This window comes from Canis lupus, chromosome 35 (assembly GCF_011100685.1).
Source record: "Canis lupus familiaris isolate Mischka breed German Shepherd chromosome 35, alternate assembly UU_Cfam_GSD_1.0, whole genome shotgun sequence".
Lineage (NCBI taxonomy): Eukaryota > Metazoa > Chordata > Mammalia > Carnivora > Canidae > Canis > Canis lupus.
Genome location: NC_049256.1, coordinates 2,213,722 through 2,239,085, shown reverse-complemented (window position 1 = coordinate 2,239,085; position 25,364 = coordinate 2,213,722). Strand labels below are relative to the sequence as shown.

Sequence of the window (25,364 nt, the reverse complement as noted above, 5' to 3'; positions counted from 1 at the left end):
GGATATTAAATCCTTAAAAATATTTCAGGACTTAAGAACATCCTTATGGCGAATATCAAGTAGAAAAGGCCTAGTATAGGGCAGCCCCAGTGAGTCCCACATTGGGCTCCCTGAGCCTGCTTCTCTCTCTGCCTGTGTCTCTGCCTCTCTCTGTGTGTCTTTCATGAATAAATAAATAAAATCTTAAAAAAATAAAAGAAAAGGTCTAGAATAAAATGTATATAAAGTATGGTCCCAGTTTTGAAACTATGTATGTACATTTTAAATATTTAGAAATATCAATGTAAAATCAGAAGAAAGACTAAAATGGTTTTCTATATACTAGAAATTATGCTTGTTTTCTTAATACCTTTTAGAATTTTCATGATTTTGTACATAAAATCATAAAAAGCAAGGTTATCTGTATAAAGCACTCTTTTGGATATTAAGTATTTTCAAAGACAATCAAGAACATCATTATAAACAACATAAGCAGTAACTAACTGTCACCAGGAGTTTTAAGTTGGAAGGTCCCATCTTGGGGACCTTTAAAAAAGAAAAGCATCTTTAAAAAAAAATCAAATAAATAAAATCTTTTAAGAAGGTCACATCTCTATACAGAATTGGTGACTAAATATACCGTGTCAACAGAAAGAGAATGGAATCCAGGTGAGAAATAGCAATGTCCTCTGAATTCACCTGCTCCCTCCCATCAGGAACCTGAAACAGCCTGAAAAATGGTTTGGAAAGGTAGCATTCCTTTACCAATCATCAGAAGTGCATAGGACTAAAACAATATAAATTTTTTTTTTAAGATTTTATTTATTTATTCATGAGAGACAGAGAGAGAGAGAGGCAGAGACACAGGCAGAGGGAGAAGCAGGCTCCATGCAGGGAGCCTGATGTGGGACTCGATCCAGGGTCTCCAGGATCACGCCCTGGGCTGCAGGCGGCGCTAAACCACTGCGCCACTGGGGCTGCCCTAATATAATTTTTTTAATCAGATATTTTAAGAAAAAAATTAAAGCTTTATTTTATACACGTTGAATATAATCAAAAGTGCTTTGAGTAAGTAATAAACCATTGTCTAAAGTTGTCATTAAGCCTAGCCTAGAGTCTCCAAAATGGGCTAAGTTTATTTACATTAATGTTTTATTAAAAAATCCCGAAAACAATACACATTTAAATCCTTGCATGTACCAGAATTATGTTGTATACCTATTACCTACTTTTCATTTTTTACAAACCCGTATAAAACAATGAAAAACCATGACCTTTATAGATTTTTATTTCTATAAAGTTCAGTGAGATTATTATAATAAAAAATACTTGTGTGCTTATTTCCCCTTAGAAATAAAGAGGTTAGCTGAAAAGGAGGACTGGATTGTCGATAATGAAGGACTGACTTCTCTTGTAAGTTCAAATTATTTTCAAAGATTTAATCATTAGTATGTATTGTATTCAAAATAAGTGATTTTCTTTATTAATAAGGAGCATATATTCTTTATATTGTAATTCTAAATCACTCCTGAAGATAGAAAAATAAATTTCTTAAAATTTTCCTTTTCAGAGTCATTTGTGCTCACCACTAACCACAAATATCTAAAAATTAGTAAAAACAGTGGATCTCTTTTCGAGTGCTCTTTCTTCATCATGTCACTATTGTTTGTTTGCATGACATTTTAAAATAGATTGTGCTTCATTGTAAGTTACCCAGTAACTCGAATTTTTTTTTAGAAAAACAGAATAGAAAAAAATACTAGTGCTGGCCCCTAAGCCAAAACAAAATAAATACACAACAAAAGCAAACTTCTCCAGATATATACGTCGGTCAGGCAGGCGATCACGAACATGGTGGATTCATTTTAGGGTCAGCATCCGTTCAGATGGGACTTTTAGATTTTCAAAATATTTTTGAAAATAGTTTTCACGATCTACCGTGTTTTCACATTTGCCTCCTGGATTCCCACGATGGTCCTGTGGGTAGGTGAGCCAGTTAAATTGACATTCAGCTGCTAAAACATCCAGGGCCTTTAGATGAGATGGGTATTTCCTTTTTCTCTAACATTAAAGAAATTAGGACTGGTGTGGCAGCGGAGTCATACAGTCAGCACACAGGGCTCTTTCTGACTTGCTTCTTTGCGACCCTTATCGTGGCCTCTGTCTGCAGATGTCCTCCTGTCACAAGGCGGCCACTGTCGCTCCAGCCACCATGGCCTCAGTCCCGTCGTGGCAAAGTCCAGCACTTTCTCAGGAGCCACACGCAGCTCATAATCCTTCCTACATCTGCTTGGCTAGAATTGATTCACATGCCCAGCCCTGGTGGCAGTGGAGGCTGGAAAAATGCAATTTTTTAGCAGATAGCACATTGTTAAGCCCAAAAAGTTCCTGTTTTACATTAGTAAGAAAAATGGAAAAGATAAATCTAGGGGAGGCAATTAGGTTTCTGCCTACATAGTTGATGAGGAAACTAGAATAGAATGGTTTTGACTTGCCCAGATTTACAAGATAGTGGTGGATGAGGTTGTTGAGATGCGATGATCTCATGTAGTATTTCTTCATTTCCTCAAATTGCTGATTTTTTTTTTTTTTTAAATTGCTATGCTTCTTATTGGCAGTCTTACTGTGGGAGCTGGGGAATTTTTCCCAAGTTGAAATGCTTTTCTCCTCTTCCTCTTAAATACACCAAAATGTACCTTACATTAAATGACAATATGGTTTAGAACAGCGGTCCGTACTTACAGATTTTTGTGAATTATATCATGTTTGACATTAGGGAAATTTGTATTTTTAGTAAATCTATTATAATGATATTTTGAAGGACTTGTTTTTCATAAAAATTTGTTCATTTGACTTATTCTACTTCTCATAATTACTTGTGATTAAATACAGAGTATCCTATAACTAATTCTGTCCTACTAAATACGTAGAGAAAGGCGATGTGGAGTAGACCTTCATGGTTCAGTACAGTGGCCATTGGAGACATGGCTTGTGTAAAATACATACCAGATTCCAAAGACTCAGTACACAAAGAATGTAAAGTATCTCAGTTTTTTATATTGATTACATGTCGAAATAGTATTTCGTCTTATTGCATAACATGAATTATATTAAAATTATTTTTTTCTTTTAATTTCCTCAACGTGTTTACTAGAAAATCTGAAATTATAAATGTGACTTATGTTCGTGGCTCACATTATATACTCCTTTCGGACAGTGCTGTTGTAGAGGAAGTTGTGCTGCACTAGATTCAGGATCCTAATCCAGTTCAGTCCATAATCCTGTTACATAATAGTCCTGCAATCTTGTGGGGTTTTTTTTTTTTTTTTTTTTTAAGTCTGTGTATTTGATCTCTACCCCCGACGTGGGGCTTGTATTCCCGACCCCGAGGAGATGAGGAGTTGCATGCTCTGGGGGCTGGGCAGCCCGACGCCCCACTGCACCTCCCTGGGTCCCAGAAGGGCTCATGTGATGCCGCTCCCTCTAGTCCCGGGCGTTCCAGGGCACATCCGGGGCCCGTAGCTGCCGTCCCCAGGTCAGGTGGTCTGATTAGAGTAGTTAAACCTCCGAAAAGGTCTTCAAATGGTTGCTGTAGACTTGTTTGCAGTCCATTTAAAGTTTCACTGTGATACTAAGAAACTCTAACCATGGAATACTTCCACGTTTGTCACACATACAAGCTACAAGACTAAACTTTGTGGATGAGTGACTCACAGAAAGTCACACTTCTGGTGTCAGCCATTGTACCTCCGGGCCAGATGTTGGTCAAGACGAGGCTGCATAATAGTGTCGATAAAGCTGAGCATGTTTGAAGCTATTTCATGCGCCTCACTTCAGAAATGCGTAGTCAGAGATCTGGTGTTGAGTATTTTAACCTGACATTTATAAAATTCTTAAAACTTTGAACAATGACTTAAATTGTCTCAAATTCTATTATATACCACTAATTTATATTTTCTTAACACTCCATAGAACCAATTGCATTTGTTTAGAATAGGAATACATTTTACTTTTTCTGAAATTTTTAATCTTTTAAGTTTTTTTTTTAGAATTTTCAATACTGAGAATTTTCTTCTTTCATAAAAACTGGGAATGCGGATGCCTGGGTGGCTCAGTGGTTAACGCCACCTTCAGCCCAGGGTGTGACCCCGGGGTCCCGGAATCAAGTCCCGCATCGGGCTCCCTGCATGGAGCCTGCTTCTCCCTCTGCCTGGGTCTCTGCCTCTCTCTCTCTGTCTCTGTCTCTCTCTCTCTCTGTCTCTCTCTCTCCCTCTCTGTCTCTCATGAATAAATAAATAAAATCTAAACAAAAAAAAATAGAACTGTAAAAAGGCTGGAAAGATTTGTGATAACTCCTATAATCAGCTAAATTGGATGCTTCACTGATAATATACAGAGATAGAACTGTTTCTTTTAGAAAAAAGAAATAGCAGGTGTTTACACTGTCATTTACTCCCAGTTTAACTGAAACTCCTGGAGTTCTCTGATATTCCCTATCTGTTTATTGTATAATATAGATATAAAAAGAAATTAATAAAATCTAGTTGAGATATTATTGCAAGAAATCTAAGTAACCATATATATGAGCATCAACATCTAATTGCCTACTGCTGAGTTTTGGATTTAATTCTCACTATTACTGTTTTAACATCTTGGATTTTCCTACCTTTTGAGGCCGGTAGGGCGGAGGGATAAGGTCAGATATCTAGCAGACGTTTCCACTCCTGAAATGCTTCTGTGCACGTGGTATTTCATACTGTATGCTCTTATTTTACTGATTTACATGTGGATATTTAGAAGTTTCTATGGTGCCCTCTGGTGGCTTCAGAGCGCAGTGTTAAATGCGGAGGTACTATAGCTGCCCTGAGTTCTGGGGTCCTTTTGGTGAGAAAGCGCCTCTGATCCTATGCAGGTGTCTTCTGTTCGGTTGCTGCCCCCAGTGTCTTGAGAACTGAAGCACGCAGTAAGGAGAGCGCCTGACTCTAGGGTTTTGCCCAGAGCCGTCAGAGTGGGGGCCCGTGCCCCTGTCGCCCGTCCCACCGGGCTGCTCCCCGAGGTCTGCGAGGTCTGCGGGGCCTGGCCGCACAGCCCCCACTCCCCCTCCCCTGCAAGGTCCAGGGGGCGTCCTCTGTGTCCTACCTACAGCAGGTTCCCCTCCTTCAGCGTCATTTGCTCTGAGTGCCCATTTGGTTTTTCATGGCATGTATTCTAGTTATTTGGGTGTTTTTTGTTTTTTTTTTTTTTGTTTTTTTGTTTTTTAGTTTGCAATTAATTTATTTCTGGGGTGGTTTTTTCTTTTTGTTGTTGTTGTTGTTGTGTTTGTTTTGTAAAAAGTCCCAGTTTTGTTGACTGTGACTTGTGTGGTTGTGTCTTCTACCCTCGTAGACCCTTGAGGAGCACTGCCTGTCCCCCCCGCCCCCGCCTCCCCGTCCCCATCACCTAGAGTACGCCTGGCACAGTGGAGCCTCGAGCACAGTAGGAGCGGAGATGTTATCATCATTCAGTGCCTCGCGTGCCATTTGCCGGACAGATCTTTGAGGGTTAATTTCTGGCAATGTCTATGGAAAGTGACTGTAATGACTTTTGCATGGACAATCCTGGACGTCCCACGAATCACTATTAGTAATATTACACTTTGAACAGGGCTAGACATGTGGAAGACCTAGGAGATGGAGCTCAGAATATATCCTGGAAGTGGTGTTGAAAATAGAAGTTTATGGGGCACCTGCTTTTTAAAAAAATTTGCTTATTGGCTTTGTCTTTAAACTGTTTAAAAATAAAATTTTCTTGGGGCGCCTGGGTGGCTCAGTCAGTCAGGTGTCTGACTCCTGATTTCAGCCCAGGTCATGATCTTGGGGTCGTGAGATCGAGCCCCACGTTGGGCTCCAGGCTGAGCGCAGAGCTTGCTTAATTAAGATTCTCTCTCTCAGGACACCTGGGTGGCTCAGTGACCCCAGGGTCCCAGGATCGAGTCACACGTTGGGCTCCCCAGAGGGATCCTGCTTCTCCCTCTGCCTGGGTCTCTGCCTCTCTGTGTGTGTCTCTCATGAATAAATAAGTAAAATCTTTAAAAAAAAGAAAAAAAGAAAAAGATTCTCTCTCTCTCTCTCTCTCTCTCTCTGCCCTTCCCCCTCCCCGCTCATGCATGCTTTCTCTCTCTCAAAGCAATAAAATACGAACTTGTTGTATCTGCTCTTTATCAGGTCACTTGCGTCTCAGAAGAGTAGAATTTTGAAGAAAAGTTCTAGTTACAGCTGGTCTCTGTTGTAGGTGAAGTAGCTGTAGCTGAGAATCTCCAGATTTGCCCACCCTTAAATGTCGAGTCAGAACATGCCAAGTGTAAGTCTTGGTGACCAGGAGACTGTTGGCATCCGTTCCCCTTTCAGTGAATCCGTACGGTAGAGAGTTGGGGCCCTAATGCGCTTCTGTTAAATGCCCTGCTGACCGGGGCTTACTTTTGAATTTTGACATCGTGCCTTTCCTCTTCCCTCAGCCGTGCCAGTTTGAGCAGTGCATCGTGCACTCCCTGCAGTCGCTCAAGGGTGTCCTGGAGTGCAAGCCCGGGGAAGCCAGTGTGAGTCGCCGTCGGGGACGCGCGGATCGCAGCGGGAAACGGGTCCTCGGCCCAGGAGAGCGTCTCCCTCGGCCGTTTGCGTGCTGCCCTCCACCTCGCTGCGGGCTGCCCGTCCCGGGTTCCCATCCGGGTTCCCAGCTAGGCCGAGGGAGGTCACAGCGTGAGCCGGGCCTGCAACGCTTTGTCAGCCGGAGGTCGCGGCCTGCACGCTGTCAGCAGCTCCTCGCAGCTCCTTTCTCAGGCAGCTCTTTAGTCCTCTCCCTTTGAGACAAAGGTCACCCACGCTGGAAGCAGTTTCCCACGTGTGAATTTTTTATGTCAAACTTGATTTTAAAAAAGTCCTGTTTTCCTAGTGGAGTCCAAGAACGTCTACCCAAATTCTTCCCTACAGGTCTTTCAACAGCCGAGAACACAGGAGGACGTCTGTCAACTGAGCATCAACATCCTGCAGGTAACGTGCAGAGGCACGATGCGCCGACGCCCGAAGGGAAGCGAGTTGCAGCGAAGGGCCTCTTAGTGAGGATGGAGGACACGTGGGGAGCGTGCATCCTTTGCTCGTCTTGCCCGAGTCCGTAACATTATGGCAAGTTCGGTAACAAGACAAAGTTGAAGGAAAGATGAATCCCTGCTTGTCCTAGCAGCCCCCCGCTGTCCTTCCCCTTTTTCGGTGCTCCCGTACTTTACGGGGATTTTTGTTGCAGCCCGAATCTAATGAGGTGATCGTCGTTTACCTCGTATCTAGAGCTTGAAGCTCTTCCATTAGGATCAGGCCTGGTGCTTTGTGGGAACATGAGCAAACGTGAGCATGTGATGAGCGGCTGAAAGGAGGGAGCAGGTCGTCTTCCCGAAATATAGTCAAGAATGTATAGTTGAATCAGAACACGGTGATTTTAATGTCCTGTCGCTCACGTTGTGCACATGGGCGTAAAGTTCCCAGTGCGTGCATATGGGATATGTCTCCTGTCTCCTGGGACATGCACGTACTCACACGCCACTTCTATGTATTTCTGCGGGGGAGGTTATTTATGTAAAATTATTGGGGCACCTGGGTGTGTCAGTCGCTCAAGCATCTGGCCCTTGATTTTGGCTCAGATCACCATCGCAGGGCTGTGGGATCGAGCTGTGTCCGGCTCTGGTGCGAGGCGTCGAGGCTGCTGGAGTCTCTCTCGCCCTCTGCCCCGTCCCCCTCCACCTGCACGTGCATGTGCACATGCTCTCTTTAAAAAAGAAAAAACAAAAAAAAAAACAGTTTATGTACAGAAAGTCATTTTTTCTGAAGATTTTATTTATTTATTTGAAAGAGCACAAGCAGGGAGAGCAGCAGGTAGAGGGAGAAGCAGGCCCCCCTCTGAGCAGGGAGCCCGATGCGGTGTTCGAACCCCGCACCCTGGGACTTGGCCTGGGCCGAAGGCAGACGCTTTGCTGACTGAGCCACCCACGCGCCCCAGGAAATTATTTTTAATGTCCGAACAGATTAGTATCTAAGAGTTCATGTTACTGAAACTTCTTATTTTTGACATAGATTTTTATATACTGCCTGGAACAGTTGAGCACCAAGCCTGATGCAGATGTAGATACTACACAGTAAGTAGACTGAACCTAGTCTCGCTGATGCATTTAGGAGGATTAAAAATCTAGCCTGATGTTTGACATGTAGTCTCATATCCTGGGACAATGAGACGGATAAGATAGGTTGTGTGTATTAGAATTAATTATGTTTTTACGTATTTGACGTGGATCTTTTTGATAGTTTTTTACCTTCTGAACCCATCTTAGTGTTGCTAGAGACATGCTGAGTAAACTGAACACCTGGTTGGCTTACTAATTATTGAAAGGAACAAGTTTTATGAATAACAAGAATGAAAATTAAAATATAGAACTCCTGGTTGATGACCTTTAGAATTCTGATGTTAGAGAATTAGTAATGTTCTTGTTAACGACTAATCTTTCTACTAGAATGAAGTCTGGGTCAGGCTGTTATTTGAGCTCCAGAGGACACATCTTGATTCTTAATATTTACAAATTCTGGTAGTAATTCTTTTATAATACTGTTGGATGGGATCTTTTAGTAATGTAACTTATCTGAATGTTACTGAATGATACTTGGCACGTGTCACTTCTGCGCACCAAAGGTTAATACTCTGACACGGAAAATACTGAAGTAAATGCCTCTTAAGTCTATAATGGGTAATTTGAGAAGTTTTCTACGTTTGGGTTTTCTTGGTGTTGGTTTTTGCCACTCAGTATATAATACTCCTGCCTCTTGGAGACTTAATAAATATTGATTCGGTTTTATATGTTTAACACAGTCCACCAGTACTTTGTATTGTTAATCAATCCACTGATATTGTTGATTGAATGCGTTTTTCTTCCCATATTGCTTTCTTATCATTTCTGTTTCAGACACCATTAATTCTATTACATAGGCTACGTGTTTCTGAACTTTTTTCTTAATTTCATTTTGTCTTAAATTCCACGTAAGTGTTTCATATATACACACACATACAGTGCAGTGTGCAGGGCGGTGATCCGACAGCTCCATGCATCGCGCGTGTTCATCACAGGTGCCCTCCTTCATCCCCATCACCCGTGTTACCCAGCCCCACTCCCTGTGCTCCGGTAATCGTCAGTTCTCTGAAGTTAAGTCTGTTTCTTGGTTGGTCTCTCTCTCTCTCTCTCTTTCTCTTTTTCGCTTTGTTCCTTTGTTTTGTTTCCTGAATTACCCATATGGGTGAAATCATATGGTATCTGTTTTTTTCTCACTGACTTATTTCACTTAGCATAACACTCTCTAGCTTTATCCCCATCGTGGCAAATAGCAAGATTTCACTCTTTTTTGTGGCTGAGTAATAATCCACATATATATACACACACACACACACACACACCACATCATTATCCGCTTATTGGTTGATGGACACGTGGGCTCTTTCCTTAATTTGACTGTTACTGAAGATGCTGCTATAAAAGCATCATGGTCAGCGTTTTTGTATCCTTTGGGGAAAGACGTCAGCCGTGCGCTTGCTGGATCCTTAAGGCACCTCCGCACGGTTCTGCAGAGTGGCTGTGCCAATCTGTGTTCCCGCTAACACCGCCTGAGTGTTCCTTTTCCTCCACACGCGCGCCGACACCCTGGGTTTCTTGAGCACACGCGCAGCCACTGAGCCACCCGGGCGTCCCACCGTGCGTTCCCTGTGTTGGTGTCAGCCGCGCTGACGGGGTGAGGTGGCACCTCGCCGTAGCTTCCATTTGCAGTTCCCTGATGCTGAGCGACGGTGAGCATCTCTCCACGTGTCCGTTGGCCATCCGGGTGTCTGTTCGCGTGTTCTGCTCATTTTTAAATTGGATTATTTGTTCTTTGGGTGTTGAATGTTAGGAGTTCTTCGTACGTCTTGGATACGAACCCTTCATTGGGTGTGTCGTTTGTAAATATCTTCTCCCGTCCCGTGGGCTGCCTTGTACCGTGTAGTTTTGCTAATTGTTTCCTTCGCTGTGCAGAAGCTTTTTATTTCGATGTAGTCCCAGTGGTTGACCTTTGCTTTTGTTTCCTTTGCATCAGGGAAGTTATCTAGAAAAAATTGCTCCAGCTGGTGTCAAAGGAGTTCCTGCCTGTGTTCTGTACTAGGACTCTTAGGATTTCAGGTCTCACATTTAGGTCTTTAGTGCATTTTGAATTCATTTTTGTTTATGGTATAATGAAGTAGTCCCGTTTCTTTCTTTTGAACATTGCTGCCCGGTTTCCCCAACACCATTTGTTGAAGAGACCGTCCTCTGCGCATTGCATATTCTATCCTGTTTTATTGAAGACTAAGTCACCATATAATACGGGTTTATTTCTTGGTTTTCTGTTTTGTTCCATTGATCCATGTGTCCATTTTTGTGCCACTACCATACTGTCCAGAACACTACAGCTTTGTAATATAATCCACGTCCAGAACTGTGATGCCTCCAGCTTTGCTTTGCTTTTTCAAGATTGCTTTGGCTATTTGGGGTCTTTACGCTTCCATATAAATTTTAGGATTATTTGTTCTAGTTCTGTGAAAAATACTATTGGTATTTTGATAGGGATTGCATTAAAAGTATATTTTGCTTCGGGTGGTATAGACATTTTAACAATGTTCTTCTAATTCATGAGCATGGAATGTCTTTCCGTTTTTTTGTTTGTCTTCTTCCATTTATCTTTTGTAGATTTCAGAGTATAGATCTTTCACTTGTTTGGTTAGGTTTATTCATAGGTATTTTATTATTTTTGGTGCAATTATAAATGGGATTTTTTTTTAAATTTCTCTTTCTGTTGCTTCATTATTGTATAGAAATGCAATAGATTTCTGTACATTGATTTTATATCCTGTGACTTTACTGAATTCATTTATTATTTCTAGTAGTTTCTTGGTGGAGTCTTTGGGGTTTTCTATATATTTCTGAACTTTTTTTCCTGTTCCATTCAATCATACATGTCTTACATCTTTTTGTGTTTTTTTAATATTCATTAGTTTTTTATTGTTCAGATTGGTATCTTTGTATTCTCTTTTAAAATGTTATTTGATATTTTCATCTATTTAGTGTTCCATATGAATTCTAAAATCCATTGGTAAGGTTTAAGGAAAAGAATTCCTGCTAAGGGACGCCTGGGTGGCTCAGCGGTTAAGCATCTGCCTTCAGCTCAGGTCGTGACCCCAGGGTCCTGGGATCGAGTCCGACATCCGGCTCCCTGCGAGGAGCCTGCTTCTCCCTCTGCCTGTGTCTCTGCCTCTCTCTCTGTGTGTCTCATGAATAAATAAATAAGATCTTAAAAAAAAAGAGAGAGAGAATTCCTGCTAAAGTGTTTATTATCATCCTGTTATATCAACTAATCAGTAGATTATACTATTTCCTCTTCTGCAATTTTCTATCTTTGGTCACTTGTTGGTTATTAACTAATTTTCTAACTCTACTCACCTATAAGATGTAAAATAAGAAAATGAGCTTGAAAAAGTCCTTTGGAGATTCTGAGAGTCAAAAACATTTCAATTAATTTGAGTCTGTGCCTAAAAATTAAATTATCGGGTATTTTCCCCTTTGGTGATTTAAAAAAAATCTACTTGAGTATTCGGAAGACCCAAAGCAAATATATGGCTTATATTAATAGATAGCCCATGGTGTCTACTTTCTGCTGTTAATTTTTAAATATAAAAAACCAAAGTTATGTGATTTTTGATCAAAAGGTTTTAAAGTCAAATTTACACAGGGTTCATTCCTTTTTTTTTTTTTTTTGAGTTGTAATAGACATAGAACATTCTTAATTTTCGTATTTTAATTTTCTCTTACTTGCTTCTATATTTAGTCTTTCCGTTGATGTTTCTTCTCCTGATTTGTTTGGAAGTATCCATGAAGACTTCAGTTTGACTTCTGTAAGTAAGATGATAAATAGAAAGCTAAACATGTCATTTTAAAACTATATAATGACTTATAAATCAGTCTGAATTACTTTGCTATTGTAATACTGCCTTAGTATACTATCCTGGACTTTGGAGCTATGCTGTAGTTTGTGAAAATTTTAGTAAACGTATAATTTTATATGTATTCCACACTTAAAAACTGTTTAGCCGAAGTTGCAACTTAAGTAGTTCCATCTACTCCTTGTATCCTACTCACAGGTTTGTGAGTGTGAATAGGTGCCCTAGTGGTTCCCGGATGTTTGAAAATTGGAGAGGAAGCAGAAGACAGGTGCACATCTCCCCATATCTTTCTTCTTTAACCAGAAAAGCTCTGCTTTTCTTTATTTTATTTCTGTAAGTTCCCTAATAGCATCTCATTTGAGCCTCAGGTTCTGTGGCAAAAACAAAGCCATACCACCTACTATATGTGCACATTTACATCTTTTTTTTTTTTAGTATATATGTGTATTTAGGGATAATTCACACACACATTTTATTACATGTGTATATTCAACTCTTGAAATTTAGACCCATCTGTCTTAAAAAAAAAGTCTCTCTGGTTTGTCATTTGCTTGAAGGTTGTGTGTGTGTGTGTGTGTGTGTGTGCATACATGTGTGTACGGATAAATGTATGTGTGTCTCTCAAGAAAGAAGACATATGACCTATCTCATTCCCACAATACTATAAGTACAAATTCCTAAATAAGAAATTTGTTATATTAGGAAAGATTAAGAACTCTGTTTGGGGTTAGGTGTATTGAATGAGTGACGTTCAAGCAGAGATACTTAGTGGGTCATTGGATATACTAGTCAGGACCCCAGGAAAGAAATGTGGACGTAGATTTGCGAATCAGTAATATATAGTTGACCCTTGAGGAATGCAGGGGTTAGCGGCATCAGTGCCCTGTTCACTCGAAAATCCACGTGTAACTTTTGACTCCCCTGTAACTTAACAGTATTCTGTTGAAGGAAAGCCTTACCGATAACAGGCAACTAACACATTCTGTACGTTATTATGATGTGCTGTATGTATTACAGTAAAGCAAGTTAGAGAAAGTAAATGTTACTAAAATCATAAGAGAAAATACATTTATAATAGTGTACCGTATTTGTTGAAAAGAAAAATTTGTGTGTAAGTGGACCAGTGCAGTTTGAACCATTGTGGTGTTCAAGGGTCACCTTAAAAGCAATAGAAGGCCTGGGAGTGGATGAGCATACTAGGAAAAATACTAGTAGAATGAGAGGAGGGCCAAATATTTAAAATTTCACTGGGGATACTAGTATTTAAGGGATGGCCAGAAGGAAGGAGCCTCAAAATTCCCCAAAAAGAATAATCAGAGAGAGAAGAAAATCCAGGTGGAGCAGGGTTCCTGAGAGAGGTGGGAAAGAACATTTAAACAAAGGAATATGTAACGGTATCATGGCCTGGTAGAGGATCAGGTCAGGTCAGGTGAAGACTAGCGCCTCTGGGCTTGGCAGCTGGGTGTTCGGGGTGATGTAGGAGAAACAGCAGCGGGTTGCCAATGGGCGGCCCCGTATGCCTTGGGTACAGGTCGACTAGGAGCGGAGGGGGTCGATGTAGAGCTTAAACCATTCTCTCCACTGTGAACATAGAAAGAATAGCAGAGAGGGACGCAGGCTGGAGGAAAGAACTTCCTAAATTGAGGAGGGCCTTAAGAGCTGCTGGGCCAGCTGGGCCTTTTTTCTCTGCCCTTTAGAACGAGCCTAATTTCTACAGGCAGGACCATCTTTTCGTTTGGAAACATTCATTGTGTGAGCTCGGAATCTTCCTTCCTCTTAGCTAACACCTTAAATCTTTCCAGCGTTTCCTAGTGGAGGGGCAGTGGTTCTCCTCTTAGCCCACCAGTGTCCTTCGCGAGGGCGGAGAGGGCGGAGCACAGGGCGGGGCTGTGGCCCTGGCAACTGGGAAGCAGCCAAAGGGTGCATTAGGTTAGTCTCCATGGACTCACCGTGAGCCTATGTCAGCCACACCCCGGCTGCTTCATACTTGCTTCTGCTGTTCCAGGATCGTATCTCTCCCGTTTTATTCCTTAAAATTGTTCATTTGATGCCAAATTCAGTTTGTATGTTCTCTGCATTTGGATGATATCGCATTAGATTTGGCCCAGATTATTGAGATCATCCTGTTCTATAATCCAGCAAAGAGGCAGTTATGGCCCAGGTTTGGAGTCAGGAGACACTAGTTTGCTTCCTGGTTGTCTTCTTACTAACTAATCTGGAGCATGTCATTGGGGGTGTCTAATTTTCTGGACAAAATTGGAATGGTAGTGCCTACATCTCAGAGAGTCTGTGAGAAATAATTGAAGCAATGCATAACTGGCGAGTACTGCCTTGGATAGGTGGAGTTGTCATTTTCGAACGTACATATTTATCTAAGTTCTTAGTAAGCTTTTAATTAATCATTCAAGTTTAAGAATTTGGTTATGGTAGTGTTCAATTATTCTTCCCATTTTCACTTCTTCTGATTGGTTAGATTTCAGGAGAAAAATGCACTTACAAGAGTAAGACTTAAGGTCACTCAAGTTATTTTTCATTTGGGGAAAAAAAAAACAAACATGCAGATTACAAGGAGAATAATCAAAGAGATATCCCAGCCTGGCCTGTGTGCCTATGAAGTGCTGCTTAATGCTTTCTTTTTGGCTTTCACTGGCCATTTATTTACAAAATGTGAAGGAATTATGCATACCATAATCCCTTTTCCTTGTTTTATCATTTATTTTCCTTGCATAGATTAATTCAAGGCCATTCACAGCCTTTCATTTGTTTGAAAGTACTTTAATAACCCCTTGCCCTTTAATTATATTTGTTGGCCAAAATAAAAAAACAAAACAAAAACAAAACATTGAATGGGCCATACTCTGCCAGCAATAAAGAAAATAATATTTTAAATAAAAAAAAATTTATTAAGTTTTAAAATTTTTGATGGAGCTAAATGAAATTATTGGGGCTTGGCAATGGAGTTTAAAGTGTAACTCAAGACAGGTATCTCTCTATTTATTTTTCACATTTATTATATTGACTTTAACATAGATCATGTACAAAATAGTAAGCAAAATACGGTTGAAAATTTTTCCTGGAAAGTAGTTTTGCCTTAGTGTTTAGTCAGAGGATCTTAAATCAAGGCTCTAAATTAGTCACTGTTGTTCTGGAGAATGCTCTCACACTGAGGGAGCACGGGAAAAGTGTTTTTGGTGAGCCACAGCCGCAGTGATAACGGCCATTCCTGGAATTCTGTTTACAAAAATAGTTCTTCTGAACTGTAAAATGATGTTTATTCATCATTCCTGGGGTCTGGCAGTTGTAATGAGAAATCACTTTAAAGCTGGCTAGAACCCCGGAGAACACATCTAGCCCCTTGGTGACTTGATGCTGTGGGGGGGGGGGGGTCCCCTTGCCTCTGTCCATCACTCCCCGTAAGAGGAAAACTATTCTACATAAAAGACATCTGTGAAGGCCCAGTTTTGGGAGGAACCCATCATGTGGATGGCATTATAACTCTTTTTCAAGTTATGAAAAATTTATGATTGATTTTCTATGAATTTTTGCGGGGTTTTTTTTTTTTGTGGGTTTTTTTTTTGTACTTATTTTAAAACACGCATTTTTGAGGCTTTTTTCTGCTACAGAAAATATTAGAGTAACCAGTAAAGTAGAACCCCTTTCATAAGAACAACAGCCGATCAGACCTTACTAATGAACTGGTTTTCCTTATGGATATTAAATTGCAAAGGCACCATTAGTTGACTCTTCTGTGCATTATGTAATGACAAGCAGTTAGTAAATTATGGAATTATATTATTTCTCTCTATATTATTATTGGGGGAAAAAGGAGCCAAGAAAAACAAAACATTGAATATTGATAGTAAACATGAAGAAATTGTAGTTAAATTTAACAAACGATAACCGTTACCCAGTTTGTTCCTGTAAGTGTAATTTTCTAAACCTTTGTTTTGGCTTTTAGGAACAGAGACTTTTGATAGTCCTAAGTAACTGCTGCTACCTAGAACGTCACACCTTCCTAAATATAGCGGAACATTTTGAAAAGCATAACTTCCAGGGAATAGAGAAAATAACACAGGTAAGCGAATTATGTCATATGAACAGGTTGGTGGTTTTATCAATTTAGTTTCCAAGCTCTTTTCTTAGTACACTCTCTCTTTCGCTTGTCCTATATTTTTTTCTCCTTATCCCCTCCACAGCCATATTCTTTGCCCATCTTCACCCCACCCTGACTCTGAAGGGTTCTTGCCCTTCTTATAACTCCCCTTAAATCATTAATTTAATGTCTTCTTTTCTCTACATCAAAGCTTTCTCAAGGCAAAAGCTGATTTACTCCCTACCCAGGCTGCTGAAAGGAAGGCAGAGAGATAGGAAGAAAGGCATCAAACCCAAATCTTAAGAATCATCTCAGATTTGTTTCCTTTTAGGTTAGAGCTTTGACTTTAGAGCCATGAGCAGACTCCCTGAGCCTGCAGTGAAGCTCCCCCTGCTTTTTCACACCTCTTCTTCCTCTCCCCCTTTCCCGATGACCACAGGAGGCTTTTGCTTTTTGCTGCTTGGGCAAGGGCACGGGTGCTCCAGCACAGAGACACAGACACACACGAGACTGGCGTAGAACAGCTATCGGGTGCTCAGTAACTTACCTGGAAACTACTGCTCTCCACTCTCTAATCCACGAACGTAGCAAAGTCAGACAAAAATGAATGCTGTATAAATCAACAGATTTTTTTTTTCAGATGTTATACTTTGTTGTTTATATTTTTTCAAGTAAGCAGGAAAGGAAAAAGAACCAACTTCTGCTTACTTGAAAAATGAAATGACCTTCTTATTAAAGGTTGGTTGGTTCTTGGGCAAAGGTTTATCAGATTTCTAAGTAAAACTAAGCTAGAACCACTTTTACAGTTTTCTCAGTGCAGAAAATAAGAAAGATAATGATCTTGTTAATCTTGTAATCAAAAAGTACTGTTGATGGATTGCATATTTTTACAAATGATAGTTACAGTTTGTGAACTAGAAATGGATTTTTTTTTCTTCAAAGAATGAAAATGTCAAAGTGGGTGGCTCTGTCTTGTTTTCCTGCCTTTTCGTAAAGATTAATCATCCTGATGAGAAATGTTATGACTTAAGGCTGTAAGGCCAAACGTTGAGTTTATTTCCAGAAATTTTTGTGTTGAGAATTGCAAGGTGCTCTCCTGCAGTAAAGAATTAGTATTTGTAGAAAGTGAACACTTTGTTTTTGTGTGGTAACAGTAGTAGTGACACAAATTTATTTATTGGACAGGGTTTTTATCATTTAAAAAATAAATGATTAGGAATTGCATATAACAGAAGCAGTAAGTTTGGTTTTCTTTAGGTTTTTACAAAGTTAGGAATAGTACCTACTGCTTCAGTTGACAGGATAAAGAAATAAAATGAAGTTGACAGACAAGTAGGCTCAGATACCCTTCCTAGTCTTGTTAAATCTTTTTTCAAAGATTTATTTATATATTTGAGAAAGAGATGGTGGGGGGAGGGGGAGGGAGAGAAAGTCTCAAGAAGATTCCTTGCTGAGCACAGAGCCTGAACTGGGGCCAGATCCCGGGACCCGAGGTCATGACCTGAGCTGAAACCAAGAGGTGGACACCTAACTGATTGCGCCTGGGTGCTCCCCCCACCTTTTTTTTTTTTTTTTAAGGTTGATTTACTTATTTATTTTAGAGAGAGTTGCTGATACCATTTTGAAAACCAAGGTAATATGTTGGATCCATGGGTACAGCTTAGAATAAATGATGGACTATTTTTTCACACTCAGAATAGCATTTTTTATTACCAGCGTTGAATATCATTTGGTTGCATATTGAATGAATCAGTGTATATCATCCATCGGATTTAGATGGTAACATTTGTGCTGATTGCATTTATTATGAGTGGATCCATTAATTTCATGATGCCAACCAAGTAAATATCTCTTGCATTAATGGAGAAATACTGCCAGCCGCCACTGTTTTTCATAGTTCCCTTATCAGACGACAGAAATCTCTAGAGGCATCGATCCCAGAAAACCCGTGGGGGCACGTTGTTCACACAACAGTTTGTTATCCATTCTGTGACCCTGTTTCTGCCCTTGGAAATGATGGTTCACCACGGGCTTCTAACTTAGTGTCACCAGACGTTAGACACTCTCGCAAACCGCTTTCCAGGTAGGATTTAGTAGTTTACCGAAGGTTCTTCAACGCGTATTTCCTCCTGCTTTCTTATAGGTATTTCTACCAGTAGAGGCATAAAAATGGCCAGTTGCTAATTCCCTTCATCTTGAGCCTCCTCTTCAAAAGTAGAATCAATTTTAATTATATTTAATTAATTAAGTTATGTCAAAATCATATTATAATTTTATATTTAAATAGGACACAAATACTATGTGTTTTAGGAGTTTTGCTTATAACATTAGAATAACATTGTCAACACGTTACATCACCATCAGTGTAACACGGTATGTTTCTTTTCTACATTACAAAATTATTTTCAAGTATTTTTGTATTAAATATTTTTATCTGTACCAAAAACTAGATTATGTAGGTGTGAGATAGAAGAATAATAAAGTGAACACATGCACACCTGTCGTCAGGCTGAAGAAATGGAGCATATTCCCCAGGACCCTTTGTTCCCTGCGCATCTGTATCATCTTTTTTCCCTTATGGACACTTATATCTGCATTTTGTGGGTTCTAAATAATCCATTGTTTAATATTACCTGTTTCTAAATAACATCAACGGGGTTATATGGTATGTATTTTTCTGTGACTTGTTTTTCCTACTCAGAATTGTTTTTGAGATTTATCCACGTTGCTGCATGTAGTTTATGCTAACATGTAAAACAAATTAAAGATTATATCCCTTTTTTCTTCCTCTCAGCTTATATAACATTGGACTTATTTATTTTTTTGGATATTTATAAGAACTCTGTGGTTCTTTCTTCGTGAGATGATTTTTAATGACTGGTTCAATTTCTTTAATGGTTAAAGAACCATTGTAGTTTTCTCTTTCTTCTTGTTACTTGTGGTCATCTGTATTTTTCTTGTACTTTGTCCATTTTGCCTAAGTTTCTAAATTTATTGGCATAAAATTGTTTTATAATAGTTTCATATTATTTCAACTCCAGCTGCATCTAAGATTATGTTCCCTTTCTAGAGTTAATATTTTCAGTCTTTTTTTCTTGGTCAGAGTCTTTTCAAATTTTGGCTTTACTAATCTCTGTTTATGTCCTTGTTTTCTGCCGCAGTAATTTGAGCACTTAGCTTAATTGTTTACGTATCTGATTGATTCCAAACCTTTCAACCTTTTTAATACAAACATTTAAGGCTATGAATGTCCCTCTATCTCTTTAGCTCTATGTCTTTCTTTGGCTGCTTTTTAGATCTTTTTAATTTTCTTTGTAATATTTCATAGTTGCTCTATGATGTGTCTCTTGGTGTATTTTGTTGGCCTTTTTTCCCCCTGACTCCAATTGATACCTTTAATCACCTGAGTTCTGAAAAATTCTCAGCTGTAACCCCTTTCAATATTTATTCTTCTCTATTCTCTCTTTTAAGACCTCCAGTGGGATATATGTTAGACCTTTCCACTCTGTTCTCCACGTCTCTTATATTTTTTGTTCACGTTTCCACCCTCCAAATCTTTAATTCTTTCTAACGATTCAGAATATTTCATTCAGCTCTCTCTTCTCATTGACTTTTTCATTTGTATCTAATCTTGGTGAAATTTGCTGTGTATTGACATTATACTTCAGTTGTTTTTCATTTCCAGAAGCTCTTTGATTTTTGTTACTAAGTAAAGGAAAATGACTAACCTACTCTGCTGGTATGATCTCAAACATCAGTGTAAGAGGTAATGGCAGTAAAGTTATTTCCCATGCCCCTTAGACCATTCTGTGTAAGTGGCCAAATCAAATAATGTAGAGTCAAGTAAAGGATTATCCCTGTTAAGAAGATAGGAGCAGTTACGAGAAGCCGCAATAATGAGATGTGAGACGGTTAATCTCACTATAAAAAATTGACAGAAAAAGAAGAGTTTGGGGAATTTGATAAAGATTAGTGGTAAGTCACCAGGCTAGAACCACAGCGGAAGGTGAGGGAAGCGAGGAATGATGGCAATGATGGCTCTTGTTAAGTCCTAGAGACGTTATGCGTCCTTCTGTTTCAGGGTGACAGTATATCCCGTTTCATCCTGTTTTAGTTTTCTTTTATTATTTTTTAAAGATTTTATTTATTTATTCATGAGAGACAGAGAGAGAGATAGGCAGAGACACAGGCAGAGGGAGAAGCAGGCTCCCTGCAGGGAGCCCGATGTGGGACTCGACCCTGGGTCTCCAGGATCAGGCCCTGGGCTGAAGGCGGCGCTAAACCGCTGAGCCCCCCCGGGCTGCCCTTAGTTTTGTTTTAATAGTGCCACCGTTACTAGGGATTAAGAGTTCATTTTTAGAAATTATTTACTTGGCATTTATTTGTCCACATTTGACAAGTTCTGTTTCAATAACACAGAGTAATATCAATTTGCCACTTGTCTGGCCGTCCATTTGTAAAAGATGTTAAGAAGCATCCTAATTTGACGAACCTAGTTACCCATACTTCCTTGGATAGATGTTCTCATTGTAGTTTGATGATTTTATTTCGGTGGAGATCACTCAGTTCAGTGTACTCTTTCTGTCATCTTAGAAATGAGATTAACGTTTTTAAAGTTATTTTTTCATTCTCTGAAGCGTACTATTTAAGAAGCACTTTTAACAAGAATGTTTTTTAAATAGCAAATTAGAGAATCTAAACTGGGAACATTAAAATCAATGATTATTTTTTAACTATTTCGAATGAGTTGAAGACGAGTGTATTATTGAGGAAGTGAGACATCTGCCGAAGGCGCCAGCTTCTCCGCACCGGGCCGGCGTGCACGCTTGCTCCTCTGCAGGTCAGCTGTGCGCCCAGGAGTGTCTTTCCACGTGCATGTTTCTGCCTAAGCAGGTGCCGTGGTACATTGTCACAGGCCTTGTTTGTCCCTCCATCTGAAATGCCATCTCCTAATGCGTTCTGTTCTTCTGTAAGTGTTATTACCAGCTCCTTGAAGTACTTTATTTTTTTTTAAAGTTTTTATTTATTTATTCATGAGAGACAGAGAGAGAGAGAGGCGGAGACACAGGCAGAGGGAGAAGCAGGCTCCATGCAGGGAGCCCGACGGGGGACTTGATCTCGGGTCTCCAGGCTCACGCCCTGGGCCGAAGGCAGACGCTCAACCACTGAGCCACCCGGGCGTCCCTGCTTGAAGCACTTTAAGAGGTGCTCCTCAGTTCTCATATGTAGGAGTGTGTGAATACATCTACTTCTGATTGCATGATTACTGAATTAGCACCTTTTTCTCCCTTAAGACAGCCTTTCCCTGGGCCATCAGAAGCGCCCCATGAGCACCCTGTCTACCTTAACGTAAGCCATGTTCTCTGAATGTTTTATCAATATTTTCTTGCCTTTCTTCCGTGTTAGACTGTGGTTTTCTTGAAGGGTGTTTTTCATTTAACTTTATTCATCACTATTGGATAGTGCTTTAGCGACAAACAGACCTTTTCCTTGCATAGTAGGGTCAAGTAAACGTAGCTAACATCTGAGTTCACCAGCTGGTGTGAATTGGGCTTTAGTAAAATTGGGCATGTTGAAAAAAAATGATAGTGATAATACAGTAATAGTAATGATAACAGCTGAGTTTGTGGTATACTTTATTTTTTTAATTTTTTTTGTGTGTGGTGTACTTTAAATGTGCTACAAAAGCTTCACAAATTATCTTTTTGAGTTCTTCCAACAGAATTTATGAGGTGCTGTTGACTTTAATTCTGCCTTGAGACATCAGCACTGCTGCCCCCTCTTCCATTTATTTTCCAACCGTTTTTTTTTTAATTACAATATGAATTATATACAATAAAACACACAAGTTTAAGTGTACAAGCAGGCGGCTTTAATGCGCACGTACACCCCGTACCCTCACCTAGGTCGAGATCTATTTTCCTCCAGCTCCACTCCAGTCACTGGGCTCCCTGTCCCCAGCGTCCTGATTCCCGGCCGCGTACATCAGTTTTGCCCGTTCTTTGACTTCACGTAAGATGGAACCATGCAGTCAGTAATCTTTTGTGTCTAGCTGCTTTTGCTCCGACTTAATGATTTTTGAGATTCATCTAAATTGTTGTTTCTGTAAGTAACTTATTTGCTTTTATTGCTGGGTTTGGATGACTCAGTTTTGTTTGATGATTGTCATTGTAAGAGACGTTGGGTTGCTTCCAGCTTAAGGCTTTTATGAATAGACTTGCTGTGAACACTGCTGGGAAGGTCTTTTGTGGACATCTGTACTCGCTCATCTTGGGATCGCCGGACGTGGACTAAGTTGATGAGGAATCCCGAATAGTTCCCAGAGGGGATGTCTCATTTTGCGGCAGTGTAGGAGGATTCCAGTTGCTCCCCGTTGTCCTTACAAACACTCAGTTTCTCTGGTAAATAATGATGTTAAGCCCTTTTTCTTATACCCTTAGATACTTATATTCAGATATCTTCTTTCTGGAAGTGCCTTTTCCAGTTTGTTTGCATATGTTTTAATTGGATTCTTTACCTTTCTATCAGTGACTTTCAGATATGTATTTTTCCTCCCAGACTATGGCTTGCTGTTTTGTTTTTACAGTGCTATCTTTGGAGGACAGATTTCTTATTTTGATGAGATCCAATTTATCATTTTTAAAAATGTTTAATGCTTTTTATATCCTGTCAGAATTTTTACCTGGTCTGGTGTCCTGAATATTTTTTTCCCAGAGGCTTTTCCCACCTAAAACTTTAGCTGTTACACTCAGGTCTATGATCTTATTAAGTATTACGTTAATATTGTGTTATTATACATATATTATTACAGCTTTTGAGTATGTCTTGAAAAGACAGTTTTACTTATTTCCTGATATTTTTCTTACTATATTGCATGGACTAATATCTCTAGTACAATCCTGAATTAAGTGCTGGAAGGAGACATTTATCAAATCCTTTTTTGGTCATCTGTGGAAAGAATTTCACTTTTTTATAATAGATTCTTTTTATTTACTTGTAGATTCAATTTGCCAGTAATTTCTTAGGATTTTTATGTTTTTGGTTCATGAGGGCTGCTGTTGCTTTGTAATTTTCTTTTATTGCAATATCCTCATCAGGTTTTGCTTGTCTCATTAAACAAAGTAGGAAATGTTCTCAGGCTCTATCCTATGAAAAAGTGTGTGTGTGAAATTTCTTTCTTAAATGCCTGTGTGGACACATTTTAGGTAATGAACTCAGTTTAATACATAGAGGACTGTGTGTGCCATTTTGAGAAAGTTCTGTTTTTCAGTTTTTCAATTTCCTCTATGTTGTCATACTTTTTATTTCACATGTTCAGAGTCGGTCTAATCATCTGTTTAGGTTTATGTTCCTAAGTATTAGAGAAAGAGGAGGATGAAGGAGGGTAGGAGGGAACTTGGAGTTCATTACCTGCCACTGTTATCCTCAGTTGTTCATCCTTCTCAGTCTGCTACTTTGAGGATACAGCGCTTTTGCAGTAAATGAGTCATACATATTCTTTGAATCTTTGCATAGCCAAAAGTATGTTTCTTGGACTCTGTTAAGTAAACGACACCTTGGCTCAATATAGGATTCTTTGACTAAATTCCTTTTATTCCTGTAGATATTATTCTAGTGACTTTAAGTTCCAGTGTTCTATCCGAGAAATCTGATGTCAGGCTGATTGTTCTTTGTACATACATAATTCCTTTTTTTTTTTTTTTTTTGAACTGGAAGCTAAGAATTTTCTTTTTCTTTCTTAATTATCTAGACATTAGGCCCTTTAACAGTTTTTGCAGTGTCTCATAAGTCTAGCCAAGAACCCAACAAGCCGATTCAAATCGCAAAGTCAGTCTTTAGAGCTGGACATTTTATGCTGTTGCTTGTTTAATTATTATCTCTTCTGTGATAGTTCATATTATTCTACTTGAATTTCTGTTTCCTTTCATATAAGAGTCCTTAGATTTATCTTCTAAGTCTCTTCCTTCCTAATTTCCACCGCTTCACATCTTTTTTAAGATTTTATTTATTTATTCATGAGAGACACAGAGAGAGGCAGAGACACAGGCAGAGGGAGAGGTAGGCTCCCTATGGTGAGCCCACTGCGGGACTCGATCCCAGGGCCCCGGGGTCACCACCTGAGCCAAAGGCAGACGCTCAACCGCTGAGCTGCCCGGGCGTCCCCCTCTTTACATTTTTACTCTGTGCTTTGAAGTACTTATTGCACTTAGTTTCAGTCTCAGTAGTGACCATTGGTTCCCCCAGTCACTCAGTTGTTAGCTTCAAAAATCATTTGTGTTCTCTCCACGAAGTCTTCGTTTGTATTGTATGTAATCTCCTTAAAGGTTTTCCTTGTCTCTCTGAGTCCAAGTTGTTGCTTGTCTTTTCTACAGCTGAACTTCAGTGTGGGACACACATTTCTGTTTATATATGCCAGGCTATATGGTATAGAAGCAGACAAGTCCCCCCTCGTCCACTACAGAGGCCCCTGAGCCCACGGACTCTTTATTCCCAAATTTAGGACTCTACCCATCTCCTCGGCAACTTCTTGGCCTCTTGAGTGCCAGTGAGACCAGGAGTAGACGTGGATGACTGAGGCTACCTTCCTCACCCCGTTCTACTTCCATTACCAGCAGGAACTCACAGCTCATGTGGGCTGAACTTTCTGGGTATCGTCCATTCATGAGGTTTAAACCTTGTTAAATAAGCTGTGTTAAGAGAGGGGTCTTTGTTACTGAAAATAAATAAAATCATGATTTTTTTTTGTAGGAAAGTTGATAAGTACTTCTAAAATATACTGACATATTTATATTATTTTACTTTTTCCCTCATGCTCAACTAGAAAACTCAGTTATTCTTTATTATGTGTTTATAGGTTAGCATGGCCTCGTTGAAAGAATTAGACCAAAGACTCTTTGAAAATTACATCGAGTTGAAAGCAGATCCTATCGTTGGCTCCTTAGAACCGGGAATTTATGCAGGCTATTTTGATTGGAAAGACTGCCTACCTCCAACAGGTAAATGGTTTCAAGTTACTCCAGTTCTCTGAAAGTAGCCCAGGGCATCTAGGTCAATAAATATGGATTTTATCAATTAGTATATTCTTAAAATGCTTTTTTTTCTATCCATTTTTTTTCCCGCTAGTCTGATTTTAACTTTCTCCTGGCTTAAACCGATTTTTGATAGTTTGAAACGTAGTGCACTTTTCATTATTCATACTTAAGGCTTGAAACTATTCTTAAATTCCAGAAAATAATTAATTACACCTTGTAATATCCGATCATTTTAGTAATGCACATTT

The 25,364-nt window shown here is 39.6% G+C and overlaps 1 protein-coding gene across 7 annotated transcripts in view; it reads left to right on the top strand.

The window, feature by feature from the left end:
• The window catches only part of EXOC2 (exocyst complex component 2), a 224,900-nt gene that overhangs the window by 134,779 nt on the left and 64,757 nt on the right, over window positions 1-25,364 (top strand). For all 7 annotated transcript variants that reach the window (XM_038584007.1, XM_038584006.1, XM_038584008.1 and 4 more), the window contains 7 exons: window positions 1,331-1,392; window positions 6,473-6,553; window positions 6,945-7,004; window positions 8,076-8,137; window positions 11,877-11,943; window positions 15,950-16,066; window positions 24,939-25,080. In XM_038584007.1, the coding sequence (XP_038439935.1) occupies window positions 1,331-1,392; window positions 6,473-6,553; window positions 6,945-7,004; window positions 8,076-8,137; window positions 11,877-11,943; window positions 15,950-16,066; window positions 24,939-25,080 (591 nt within the window). The remainder of the gene's footprint in view (window positions 1-1,330; window positions 1,393-6,472; window positions 6,554-6,944; window positions 7,005-8,075; window positions 8,138-11,876; window positions 11,944-15,949; window positions 16,067-24,938; window positions 25,081-25,364) is intronic.